The sequence below is a fragment of the Acomys minous genome (genome assembly GCF_964271855.1).
Source record: "Acomys minous genome assembly, chromosome: 2".
Classification (NCBI taxonomy): Eukaryota; Metazoa; Chordata; class Mammalia; order Rodentia; family Muridae; genus Acomys; species Acomys minous.
Genome location: NC_140484.1, coordinates 45,976,240 through 45,989,113, shown reverse-complemented (window position 1 = coordinate 45,989,113; position 12,874 = coordinate 45,976,240). Strand labels below are relative to the sequence as shown.

Here is a 12,874-nt window from a genome sequence, read left to right as displayed (position 1 = left end):
TTGATATCTAGGCCAGTGTGGTCAGGAACTCATTGGGTGGGTATTCCATGATGTTCCTGAACTTTTGATCCTTCTGCATCAGCCTCCCAAGTTCTGAGATTACATATTATATGCACGACCATGCCTGACTTATTACTGCTTATTACAAAATATAGACCTAGAGGAATTCTTCTACATATATTTGATGAGGTCACTATCACCGGCATACTAGACACCGGCATAAAAGACAAGAAAAGTGTTCGTCATTTTTCCTAATGAACTTTAATGTAATATTCAATAAAATATTAGCAAGCAAGGTCAATGGCATATCAAAAAGCTTATATTCTGTGGTCCAGTGGAGCGACTCACTATCATGTGAGGGTGGGTTAGTATATGCAAATGAGCGGATGGGAAGGTGGGTCAGTATATGCAAATGAGAAGATGTGGTCCATCATAGCATTACTTAGCTATGTCTGTAGAAGAGAAATTTTTTTTCTAATAGAATCTAATACTCTTTTTTGACTAAACTTCCTTATTTCTCTTTTTTCTTTCCGAGACAAGCTTTCTCTGTGTAGCCGTGGCTGTTTTGGACTCACTTTGTAGACCAAGCTGGCCTCAAACTCACAGAGATCTGCCTACCTCTACCTCCCTGAAGGCTGGGATTACACTGACTAAACATCTTAGTTGTCTACTTATATGAGGAATGTACCCCAGCAGAAAAATAGAACTGTCATTAGACCTAGTAATCCCTCCTCTAGGCATATATAGAGATGATTAAAGTCAACACTGCAAGTATCTATACTGCCATATTTATTGTAGAATCATTTGTAATACCTAAAATGGAGAAATAATCCTGGAACCCACAGACAGATGAATGGGTACAGATATCTGCATAAAGAACTGATATCTGTATAAAATAAAATACTTTACCAATAAAAGAAAAAAGTCTGTCTGTCTTCTAAATTATAGATTAACCCAGAGACACTGTGGTAAGTTAAATGAACAGTCATATAAAAATTATAATCCCACTTACATGTGAATTTTAAAAATCATATATATATAGAAAACAAAACAGTGATTGAACCATGTAATGGTGGTGGTGAGTAAGGAAATACATGCCTAAGGTACCAAAGAGGCAGATATATAGGCTAAACAGGTTCAAAGATCTAATGTACAACATGAAATTTTACTGTATTTTCTGCTAAATTAGTTAAGTTCTTGCTACTATTTCCAATGAAAGAATAATAATTATATGAGACAACAAGTCTGTTAACTGGTTTCAATGGTACACATTTTCTTCTTCTTCTTCTTCTTCTTCTTCTTCTTCTTCTTCTTCTTCTTCTTCTTCTTCTTCTTCTTCTTCTGATGTATTTATGTGTTTCATAACATCACATGTGCTTTGAACAGATACAATAACATTTATTTAAAAATTAAAGTCACCAAAGAGCATATAGTATAAAGTAAATTTAAATTTACTTAAAATATAAAAATAGAATAGTATTTGATTTTCAAATGTGTTGATAAGATGATTTGACAGTTGTAGTGTTGCCTGGCTGAAAGGGTATGTCTGAGCAGCAGTTTTTAGCTAGCCTTAGCTAAATATCTGTCCTTCAGGCCCTTCCTTTTCCCTAAAAAACATCCTGGGTGTCATTTGAAAAGAGCTTTTTGAACAAACTATGTTTTGACTTGCTAGAAATATACTTTTAAAAAATGGTGCTTTGTGCTTCAGAGTTTAAAGTCAACACGTTTCATGTTTGTATGGCTTTATTGTGTATATCTAAAAATCCAAATACAATATCATCTGGGTCAGTTTAAATTTCAGTATTGTCATGTTAAAAATATATGTATGGGCTGGAGAGATAACTCAGGGGGTAAAATGTCTGCCAAGCCAGTTTGAGGACCTCAGTTCAGATCCTGAACTCTTAGAGCTCTACACAGCAATGCATGTATGCAATCCCAGCATGCTTAGAGAGGTGGGATTTAGGAGACAGGAGAATTCCCGGAGTTTAACAAGTAACTAGACTTATATTGGCAACAGCAAACAAAAGTCCCTGCCTCAAGGTGGAAGGTGAGGAATGGGAATCAAAGATGACCTTCTGCTGGGTGTAATGGCGCATGCCTTTAATCCCAGCACTCGGGAGGCAGAGGCAGAGGCAGGTGGATTGAAGTGAGTTCGAGGCCAGCCTGGACTACAAAGTGAGTCCAGGACAGCCAAGGCAACACAGAGAAGCGCCATCTCAAAAACCAAACCAAACAAACAAACAAACAAAACAAAAACACACAAAAAACCAAGATGACCTTCCGACAACACTCCTCATCCATGCACAAACATTTGCTCTCTGTACACACAGAGAGAAAGAAAACACACATGTATTTTGAGGCTCTTGGGAATAAGAAGACATTTTTATAAAGCCTTTGATGGTATCACTTTTTTTCTTTTTCCTGAGTATTACTAACTTAGGGGAGAATGCTTTGTAAAGCATCTTTCATTGATTTTTAAAAATTGCAATAATACCCACACATAAAATTTAATACAGTTTAATAAAGTGAGTGGAGTTTTTTTTAAACTTGGTTTCATGATGTTAATAACTGAAGAGTGGTGCTGACAGGTGAAGGAAACATCTCTGCTTAGTGTGATTAATCAGTTTGAAAATCGCAACCAGGATGGGAAACTAGCTCCTGGACCTCCAGGCCTGGCTGGAGCTGATAGCTGCTGAGGGAAGGAGAGCCCCTTCTCTTCAGGCAGTGGCCATTGTCAGGTAGCCCATGTTTTTGTGGGTGACCCCATACCCATATGCTCCTGGACAGCATTAGTTGGACTCAGTGGTTCTCTAAAAATAAAGGAAGACATGAAGCTGAAGAGGAGATATATTGAGAGGGGTCTGGAGGTGAATATGGCAAAACACATTGTATATACCTGAAAAATTCAGAGAATAAAATTTCAAAATAATAGGAAAAATAGTGCAATGAAATTCTCAAGCACATGGAAATTACATGATGTAATCAATTTTGCTTATTCTATGTTGCCGAACCAAACAGGAGATGGCAGATGACCTTGATCCCCACACCAACACTTACCAGATCTATTCTAAGGATCCTAAGAACTGTTTGGAATTCTTGGGCACCCCAGATGCCATCAACTGGAAGCAACATCTTCAGATCCAAAGTAAGGGGGCTGGAGTGTGTGCTGGCTGCTGTGTGATCACTCACCACCTTGGGCACCTTACCTGAAATCTTTTTTTTTTCTTTCTACAAACTTCCAAATCCCAACTCAGTGAATATTCCTTGGCTGTCTTCTCTCACCTTCTACAGGGGACTCAGTTTCAAATATTGCAGACTATGAGCTAGGCAGTTTTAGTTAGCAGAGTGTATGTTGAAGGTATATTCAGGAGCCCTCAGGACAACTAGATGGGAGACAGAGCTTGGCCTTTGGCTTTCTGTTCCTGGCACAAGAATGGTATCTTATTTGACACATAACACCTGCCAGGTCACCAAAGTTTATATCTAACATGGTTACAAATGTGCCCTCCGGAGTTAAAGCCGTAGGGAACTTCTAGGCTCTTCCTCCAAGTTTTGATTCTTTAGCAAATTATGTTTCTATTACCGAGTGACCTCGTATGTAAAACAAATCCTGATATTAAAATGTAGAGTCAATGACAGGATTAAATGAGGCGTGTGAGCGATGCCTGGGTGCCGAGCATGCTCAAACAGGATTGGCTATTATTTAAATATGCTCCTTCTGTTCATAGAGACATAAATGAGGGCTTTTAGTATTCTGCTGTGTCTGAGAGAAAAAGTGGGATGGCCCCACAGGAGCCACACTTGAGACAAGGTTTCTGACTAAACCTTGTACACATCTTTGGACTACTTCTTTGACCTACATGGACAGTTACTTGTATGTTTCACTCCCTTCTAGGTTCCCAGTCCAGCCTAAATGAAGCAATAGTGGGCCTTGCAGCGGCTAAGCTGGTCAAGGTCAAGAGGACACAGTGTGTTCTCTACATGATGCCCCAGACAGCAAAGAAACTGGTTCCTTTCCTGATGGAGGATACGGAGAACTTAGATCATAAATCTGGCAGACCCCGGGCTATGTGAGTTGGACTGAAGATGCTCTATCCCACTCAGATCTCTCACAAAAGTAGCTCCCTAACTTTACTCACACAGCCCATTTCCAGGATAATTGTTTTAAAATTGTAACAGGAGCTGTGTGATCTATCTAAAGGGCCACAGATAGTTGTTTTCAGATTTCTTGTTTGTGCATGTATGTGTTTGTTGATGTGTTTGTAAGTATGTGTACACACATGTGGAAGTGAAAGGCCAACTTCTGGTGCTGTTTCCCTTTGGGCACCATCCATCTTGTGTTTTTGTTGTCTGAGACAGGGACTCTCACTGGGATTTTTCTGATTTGGATAGTTTTTCTGGTCATCCAGACCCAGGAATCCAGCTGTCTCCAGCTCCCTAGAGGCAATTACAGACTTGTATTTTTACATCCTGTTTTAAACAAACATGGGGTCTGAGGATCAGACTGCTCTCTGTGCAGCAAGCACTTCATGGACTGACCTACTCCCTAATCTTGCCATCAGTTAATTCTCAGCACATTTTGATGAAGTGCAGACTCACTTTGGTCCCCGTAAGCTATGCACCCATCCTTGCTGGACATCTGTCTCCCTCCCACAGAAGCTCTGTCCTTCTGCTACTCGATTGTCATAAGTTCACACATGCCTCTGGGACAGTGGCTCTTTGCTCGTCTGAAATGTCCTTCCTTCCAATATTCACACATTTCCTCCCCTTCTTGGCTGTTGTTTCCCATCGTCTCAAATTTTATTTCCACTGGGACTTTTTTTTAGAGCATCCCCTCAAAAGCCACTAACAGTTATAATGAAAGCTAACTTTCATTAGCTAGAAACAGCTTCTTTAAAAAAAAAATATCTGCCTATGTGTTCCTAGAATCTTTCCACACTATTCACAATTCCTTAAGGACAAGCGCCTTGGGTGGATAAGGTGTCTCAGTGGCAAAGGCACTTGAGGCAAGGCTGATGGCCTGAGTTCAATCCTTGGGACCCACATGGTAGAAGGAGAGATCCGAGAGATGCTACTCTCACAAGCTGTCCTCTGATTTCTACACATGTGTTCCCAACAATAAATGTAAAAAAAAAAATTGAAAAGAGCCAGAATCATTTCTGCATTGTTCAGAGAGAGAAAGCGATGAGAGATGGGGAGGGAGAAGGAGGAGAGGGAAGGAGGGAGGGAGAAAGGAAGGGAGGAGAGAGAGACTGGGGGTGGGGGGTAGGGGGGTGAGGGGAGGGTGGGTGGGTGAGGGAGGGAGAGATCCCCAGTAGACAGCACAGTCCTGGACATGTAGTAAGTTCTGTTTTTGGAAAAGAAAATTTAATCATATCATTTTCCTGCTTTCCTCCTGTGTCTCACTTGCTCCTTCTCAAATTCATGGACTCTTTTTCTTTAACTGTTGTTGTTACACATGCACACATGTTCACACACACACACACACACACACACACACACACACACACACACACACACTGTGCTCAGTCTGTTTAGTGTTACCTGTATGTATGTGATTTCACAGCTGACCAGTTGCTATTGAATAACCACCTATGGGCTCATTCCTGGAGAAGACTATTTCTCCTGCTCATAGCATTCCTTAGTTGCCTGTAGTTCTTTGAAGGTATGGCTACATGAGCCTTTCCCCCTTCCATATGAAAATGTCAGTTGTTGTTGGTTCTTAATCAATATGTGTTTAATCGATCTGCTTCACAGAGAAAATTATTTCCAATGAAGAACATTTGGGCAAAGTATGTCTTTTCCCCCATTGGTTTTCAGGATAGCGCAGAGCAGCACTGAAAACTGATGCTAGGAACCTGATGCGCATGTGCTCAGTGGGAGGGCCCTCTGGGTCAGGGTGCCTTCAAGCTCGTTGCTCATGCTGTGAAGGGCATGACAACTCAGAGAGCACCACCTCACCCAGAGTAGCACTGGGTGCACTCCTCAGGGGACACTCAGGAAATCAGACATTTTTTTTTATGGTTCACTACAGAAAATAGGCTCTGATGGTGGAGCGGTTTACTCACCATGAGGATGATAAAGGACGTGGCTGTGACCAGAGTCTCATTGTGCATCCTGAGAGAGGAGGTTTTAAAGCTTATGCAGGAGTCTTCACACTTTAGTATCCATAGAAGGAGTTGACGACATGCCATGTGGAAACTTTATCTTGTTTTCAATACGGCGATCAAGGACTCCCAGAAACCGGCATTGAAGATTTCATGTTATGAGGCGTGAGGATGAGGTTTAGTCTGTAAAGTGCCTGCCATTCAAGCCTGAAGATTTGAGTTAAGACTCCTTACAATATACACAAAAGCCAGATGTGATAGTGTGCCTGTTAGCCCAAAAGTGATGTAGTCGAGTTAAAAAGATGACTGGGATTATTAGACAAGGAATGAATGGCTTAACTCCAGGTTCAGTGAGTAAGGGTAAGCAAGATTGAAAGAAGCACCTAACATTTTACACACATACACACACGCGCACGCCCAGAGAGAAGGGGGGAGTAGGGGGGTGGCAGGGGGCGGTGGGGGAGGGAGGGAGAGATTCCATGATTCTAAAGTTTTGCTTTGCTTCTTGCTAGCATGAAGTTTTGAATACTTATTTTCTATTTGTCCATTTTTCTTATCCATAGATATTATCTCCTCTGTGTCCTATGGGAAGGTGGGTCACAGCAATGTTGAGAATAGTACTGAGTTTTGTGAAGATTTATTTGCTTATGTGTCACTGTCCTGGGTTCTTGTAAGACAAAACCTCTTATAATATTAATGTCTGACTTTTGATAGAATGGCTCTTAACTCGTCCCTTCTAAAGAGAACAACATGGAGACAAGGGGGCATTAAATTAGGCAGCTTCCTACAGACACAAGGCTAACCAGACACTGCTGAGTGGATGCATACCATACTGGTGCTCTCACGCTTCCCAATGGAGTCTTGTAGGGAGGGGTTCCACACTGTGCATAATAATTAGGGATGCTCTTTTTCTTTTTTCTTTTTCTCCTAGCAACCAAGAGATGTTTAAACTCTCATCACTAGATGTTACCCATGCTGCCTTGGTGGATAAATTCTGGCACTTTGGTGGCAATGAGAGGAGCCGGAGATTCATCGAGCGCTGTATCCAGATCTTTCCTACCTCATGTCTTCTGGGACCTGAAGGGACCCCTGTGTCCTGGGCTCTGATGGACCAAACTGGAGAAATCCGAATGGCAGGCACTGTGCCTGATTACCGGGCCCAAGGTCTTATCTCCCACATCATTTATGCTCAGACTCTGGTTATGCATGAACGTGGCTACCCTGTGTATAATCATACAGAAAGAGCCAACAAACTCATGCAGAAAATGGGCCATACTCTGCAACATGTCCCCATGCCCTGTGACTGGAATCAGTGGAGTTGTGCACCTCAGTAACTCTGGCTGTGTTGGGTGGGCCATAATAAAGCTGGAGGAGTGGATGGTGGACATGGAGAAAATAAAAATTGTAATGAACAATAAAGGCGTGGGTATTGCTTGGGCTCCGGGGAAGCAGTGTGAGTGGCCTAGCACTGTACCACGGTCGGTCTCTGCCATCATATTATGTTTCAGATGAAGCAGACCTAGCGTGGCCAGACAGCTCCACTGAGCCACTGATGCTGTTAAATCTTCTACATTCTGGATATCAGTGACACTTCTATTCAGCTGCACATTGCTATCCTCATGTGGGTTGTTGCCCATGGTCAGTTTTGTCAGGCTGTGGTGCCGCCATGGGAATAGTGTATGGTTTTCTCCCTCACTCCTTGGTTGAGGAGCTAGGGTGCTTCTCATCACCAGGTGCTGTGAAATGGTTGCTTCACTGGTAGCCCTTTGATCTCTATATAACAACCATGCTAACTATCACATGAATAAATATATCGTAGATGGATGTGATGTCTGAAGACTAGTTTTTAAGGAAATTTATTTGTATAACCCAAGGCTTTGGGAATACAGATAAATAGTAAAAATATTGTCCATAGTGAAACAAATTCACAAATACAACACCTCACAAATTTGCCATATTTGGACTTGACATTGAGTAGCTAAAATCTCATTTAGTATAAATCTCATATACAGTTCAATTTTATGATCTTCATGTTATAACTCTCTTGCTCATCTCATTCCTAATCTTTGTAACTAACATTCTGTTGTCTATTTCTGTGTTTTTAAAATTTGTTTTAAAATCCATATATAAGTGAAATTTATGTATTAGTTTTTCTCTGCCTATTTTATCTCACCTGGTACATCACCCAAGTTCATTTTCATTCACTTTATGGGCATGGTAAGAACTTAATCTTGTAACAGATAATATTATTACATTGTGATATGTATTTTGTTTTGCTTTGTTTTTATTTTCTGAGACAGGGTTTCTCTGTGTAGCCTTGGCTGTCCTGGACTTGTTTGGTAGACTAGGCTGGCACAGAACTCACAGAGATCTGCCTGCCTCTGGCTCCTACATGCTAGGATTTCAAGCGTGGGCTACCATTCCCAGATATGATATGTATTTTTCATGCCATAGTTTCCTTTTCTACTTGTCCATCAAACATTTAGGTTATTTATCTACCTTGGTAAATTTTGAATAATCTTACAAAGAATCTGTCTTTGTGAAGTAATGAGTGGTCTTCATTATATATATGCTCCAAAGAAGGATTTAAAGATAACATGTTTTAAAAATTCTTTTAAAAGTACCCATGCAATTTCCCATGATAGATACACTAATCAACAGTTCTACAAACAATGCATAAATTTTCATTCATGTATGCAATGTATTTTGATCATATCTGCCCCCGTTCCCTCCCTTCAATTGCCTTTGCCCACCCAATGCATCTCCTTCCAAACCTTCAAAGAAGTGATAAGATTTGTCCAAAGGAAGAGAAAACGAGTATACTTCTGGTCTTTTGACTGGCTGCATGTTTAAGTAAACAGGCCCAAGAAGACAGAGAGGAAAGGTCTGATTCTGAAATTGGGGAAAAGCAGTATTCCACTCCTTTGTTGCAGTCAGCTTTGTGACTTATGTAATTAAGGGATTTACCCTGCTGATGGTAACAAAACAATTCAGTGGAGTTTCATTATGGAGAAAGTTGAGTCTAATCATATGGCTCCAAGCCACAAGAGATGGGAATTAATGTGCCAAGAAGATTCCAGTTCAAAAATATGTGCAGACTCGGACAGTGCTAGTGCACTGACTGAAGGAACACAAAAGCTCTTTTGACTCTGTGTGTAGATAACAGCTACATATCCCTTTCTCTGGTCCTCTAGTGTGAGCATCTCTCCTTTCCTTAGTGAAATCCCTGACTACCTGAGAAAAATAGTATTGATAACAAGGACCTAGAGACTGTCATGTTTCTCTCCTTAGTTTCACACAGCGGAGTTGAGACTGAGTGTAACTTCTCAATGATCTTGTCTGTCCTTAGAGAGGTGGAGAAAGTGTTAATGTGTGTCGGCAGTTTAGAAAGAAAAGCCTTTGGCACCAGGACAGTGTAAATACACATTACATCAAGATTCTATTTCACTCCAGTCAAAAAGCATCTATCCTTAAGAATACAAACAGAAACTTCTGGCCGCAGTGAAGCAAAAGGAGCCCTCACACACCACTGGTGGCAATGTAAACTAGTTCGGCTACCCTAGAACTCAATATAGATGTTTCTGAAGGAAATAAAAAGCAAGTCCACGTGTTCCACCCATACTACACCTGGGAGCACACCTAAAGAATCAAAGCTTATCACGAAGATGCCCATATACCTACGTTTACCACACCCTATTCATAAGATCCAAGGTACGAGTCAGGGTAGGTAGCCACCAGTGGATGAAAGGATAAAGAGAAAATGTGTCATATGTACATACAACAGAACATTATTTAGCGATAAAAAGGAATGAAATTACATTGCATACAGGAAAAGGTACAGAACTGGGTGGACACCATCAGTGCAACAGGTAGTCGCATAAAGGTAAGTATTTTCTGTCTTATGGAAACTAGATATGAGACTAAAACAGAAAGGCATTGTAGATGTGGAAGAGAAAGGGGGAAGGGAGAGGAGATAAGAAAGAGTAATAGAGGAGGAAAATATAGCATGTCGTTTACTATTGTGGAAAGTACAAATCCACCTTATACATTATGGCAATATCATAATGCAGTCCCTTTGTGGATTTTAAAAAAAGAATAGAAGATCTCTGGACTGAATAGCCTTCTCCCTTCACCACAGTGGCTTTCAATTTCTGTCTCCATAAAAGTGAGATTAAGAGCCAGTTGGTGGGCCCAGAGAGTGAAGGTGCTTCCTAGTGAGTGAGCCTGACAACCTGAGTTGGATCCCTAGCACCCACACAGTGCAGGGAGAGAACTAACGCCCACAACACATCCTCTGTCCTCTGCTCACACTATTGACCCCTGGCCCCCAACATCACATAAAACAAGTTGGTGTAAACATACCTTAAAGTGAGATTAAGAAGTCCCCACACCAAAGTGGGCAGAGAAGAACCGCAGTTTACGCTAAGAAAAAGGGATTCTTACTACTCTAACACCTCAGGCAAGATATTTCTTTTTCTGCAGTGCTTAGAAAAAGAGATATGATATTGAACTCTGTGAACTAGACCCCCTGCTTTGCTGCTGTTGCAGAAATGTGGTGATGACAACAGGGAGAGAGAGGCCACTGCTTAGCTGCTCGCCCCTTTCCACCATGCTGCCTTACTGTACCTTTGGTTTGCATACTAAGGCCAAGTGGGCAAAGAGCAAGGTGATGCTTAGAAGAGAGAAGTTTAGAGGGCAAATGTCAGCCCCACCTTGCAGAGCCAATTCCTACATCACAAGACCAGCGAAGGAGGGAGGCTTAGATTTCACTAGAACTCTGACAGGCAGAAGCTTTGTCAACATGCTTAGAGCAAGGTCCACATTTCCTGCCTCAGTTCAGTTAATCTCTGCAAGAGAGGCATCAAAGCTCACTCACTCTTCAGTTTTTCACTGAGCCTGCTGTATCCGAAGGGACCGTCTTCTCCCAGAGGGTCATTTTTTACGAAGACTGTTGAGGCAGCTTTCCAGGTGAGGATCTGTCTCATAGTGTCAGATCTGTAGGATGAACAAGCCTGGAGGCCAAATGAACAACACAAGAACTGTAGATCATAAAATGGTTGTGAATAAGTAGATTTTAGCTGTTCTTTAAAAAATATCTATCTTTGTGTGTATGTATCTATGTATCTATCCATCCATCTATCTGTCACCTATCTATCTGTTTTTATTGGGAGCACATGTGCTACAGCCCACTTATGAAGGATAGCGGACAACTCTGTAGAGCTGATTCTCTCCTTCCACTTTTATGTGGGCTTTGGAGATCAATCTCAGGTCACCAAGCTTGTGCAGTAAGCACCTCTGCCTGCTGAGCCATCTCCCCAGGCCATGTGTCAGCTGTGCTAGCCAAGCACACAAACACAATTCTCAATTCGTATTTTCTATTGACATAATGGGCTATATTGATTGCTTCACTAGACACACACACGACACACACAAACTTAACATAAATCTGTACATTATGTGCATGTGCATACCTTATAAGACATATGGTATGACTAAAACATACAAAATAACATTTTTGAAGGTCATTATTGCTTTTTAACATTTTCCTTCTCTCAAGTGAATGATACAAAAAAAAATGATGATACTGCATGACTCCCAGAATATGTATCAAAAATGCCTATGGGAAAAATAGTACTTTCACTTGATGAAACAAAGAGTATGCATATATTCTGTAACATGTAGTTTGTCAAGCACAATACAAAAAATTTAGGCTCTTCTTCTGTGTAGTAAGGGAGGAAATATTTGTGTGATATTTGGAGGTGAGTGAGAATAGAATCTACCGTATGGAGGTACTGCACCACTGTGCTCAGTACTTCCAGTTGTACTAAAGAATAGGTAGGTTTTTCTACACATTACTGGCAACAGGGTTATTAAGCTTAAAGTCAGCAATGAAGCAAGAAGTCACACCACAGTGATATCACTTATCTATCATGTAGCAAGCACATTTTATTTTCAAGAGTGCATCTGAAGACCAATTAATACCACAGTCTAATTTTGAATTTACCTGTTTTCTGTTAAACTCATGCTGTGCATGTTATTTAGAAACTGTTTTATGCCCTGCGTATTCTGATCGTACTTTAATGCTTTCCTCCACTCCTGCACTAACTGTGTATCATGCCTGCTGGTGTGGGTTTAATGCTTTAGAGTTATTGCACGTTGTTAGCTTATATTTTTACATCTCCTTTCCCTATGCTTGATCGTTGGAATTTTATTTAGCATGTGCCTGTGCTTGCTTAGCTTTATACAGTTCTGTTTAAAGCTGCTCTGTTCTTTTAAATTGCTTTCATCAGATTAATTTTTATTCCTGGCATGGCAGGGTCAGCAGCTCTAGAATTCACTTACCAGTTGCTCGGTGCTTCTGGCTACAGTGTGTTAGGCTTCCTGGAAAATTTCACTGTAAGCAGCTTTGAATTTATCCTGCTTATTGGCACCATGCTCTGTTGTTAGCTTCTGTACATCTTTAAAATAGGGTCTAAATTACACCATTCATGAAACTCAGTAATTTGACATGCCAAAGATTTATCATAAAGTTACACATGCCATCTCATTCTCATGTAACTCCTGATAAAACCAGTGGTGTGGAAGAAGCAAACGAAAAAGAGACAACACTGAGATTCGGGAAGTGAAAGTGAGCAACTTGACCTGATTCTTTAGTGTTTAAGTCTCTTGGAAACTTCCTACCTTTGACTACCCAGGAATGTATCTGCAATCTGATGAAGCTGGGTTTCTTTTCTGTCTCTACAAGAGAAATAGCAAGCCATCGTGAA

At 40.9% G+C, this 12,874-nt stretch overlaps 1 protein-coding gene across 1 annotated transcript in view; it reads left to right on the top strand.

Annotated features, from left to right (window-relative positions):
• The window catches only part of LOC311609440 (uncharacterized protein), a 42,641-nt gene that overhangs the window by 14,217 nt on the left and 15,550 nt on the right, over positions 1-12,874 (top strand). The window contains exons 4-6 of the mRNA XM_084802542.1: positions 3,019-3,145; positions 3,896-4,070; positions 7,039-7,437. Coding sequence (XP_084658668.1) covers positions 3,019-3,145; positions 3,896-4,070; positions 7,039-7,437 — 701 coding nt within the window. The remainder of the gene's footprint in view (positions 1-3,018; positions 3,146-3,895; positions 4,071-7,038; positions 7,438-12,874) is intronic.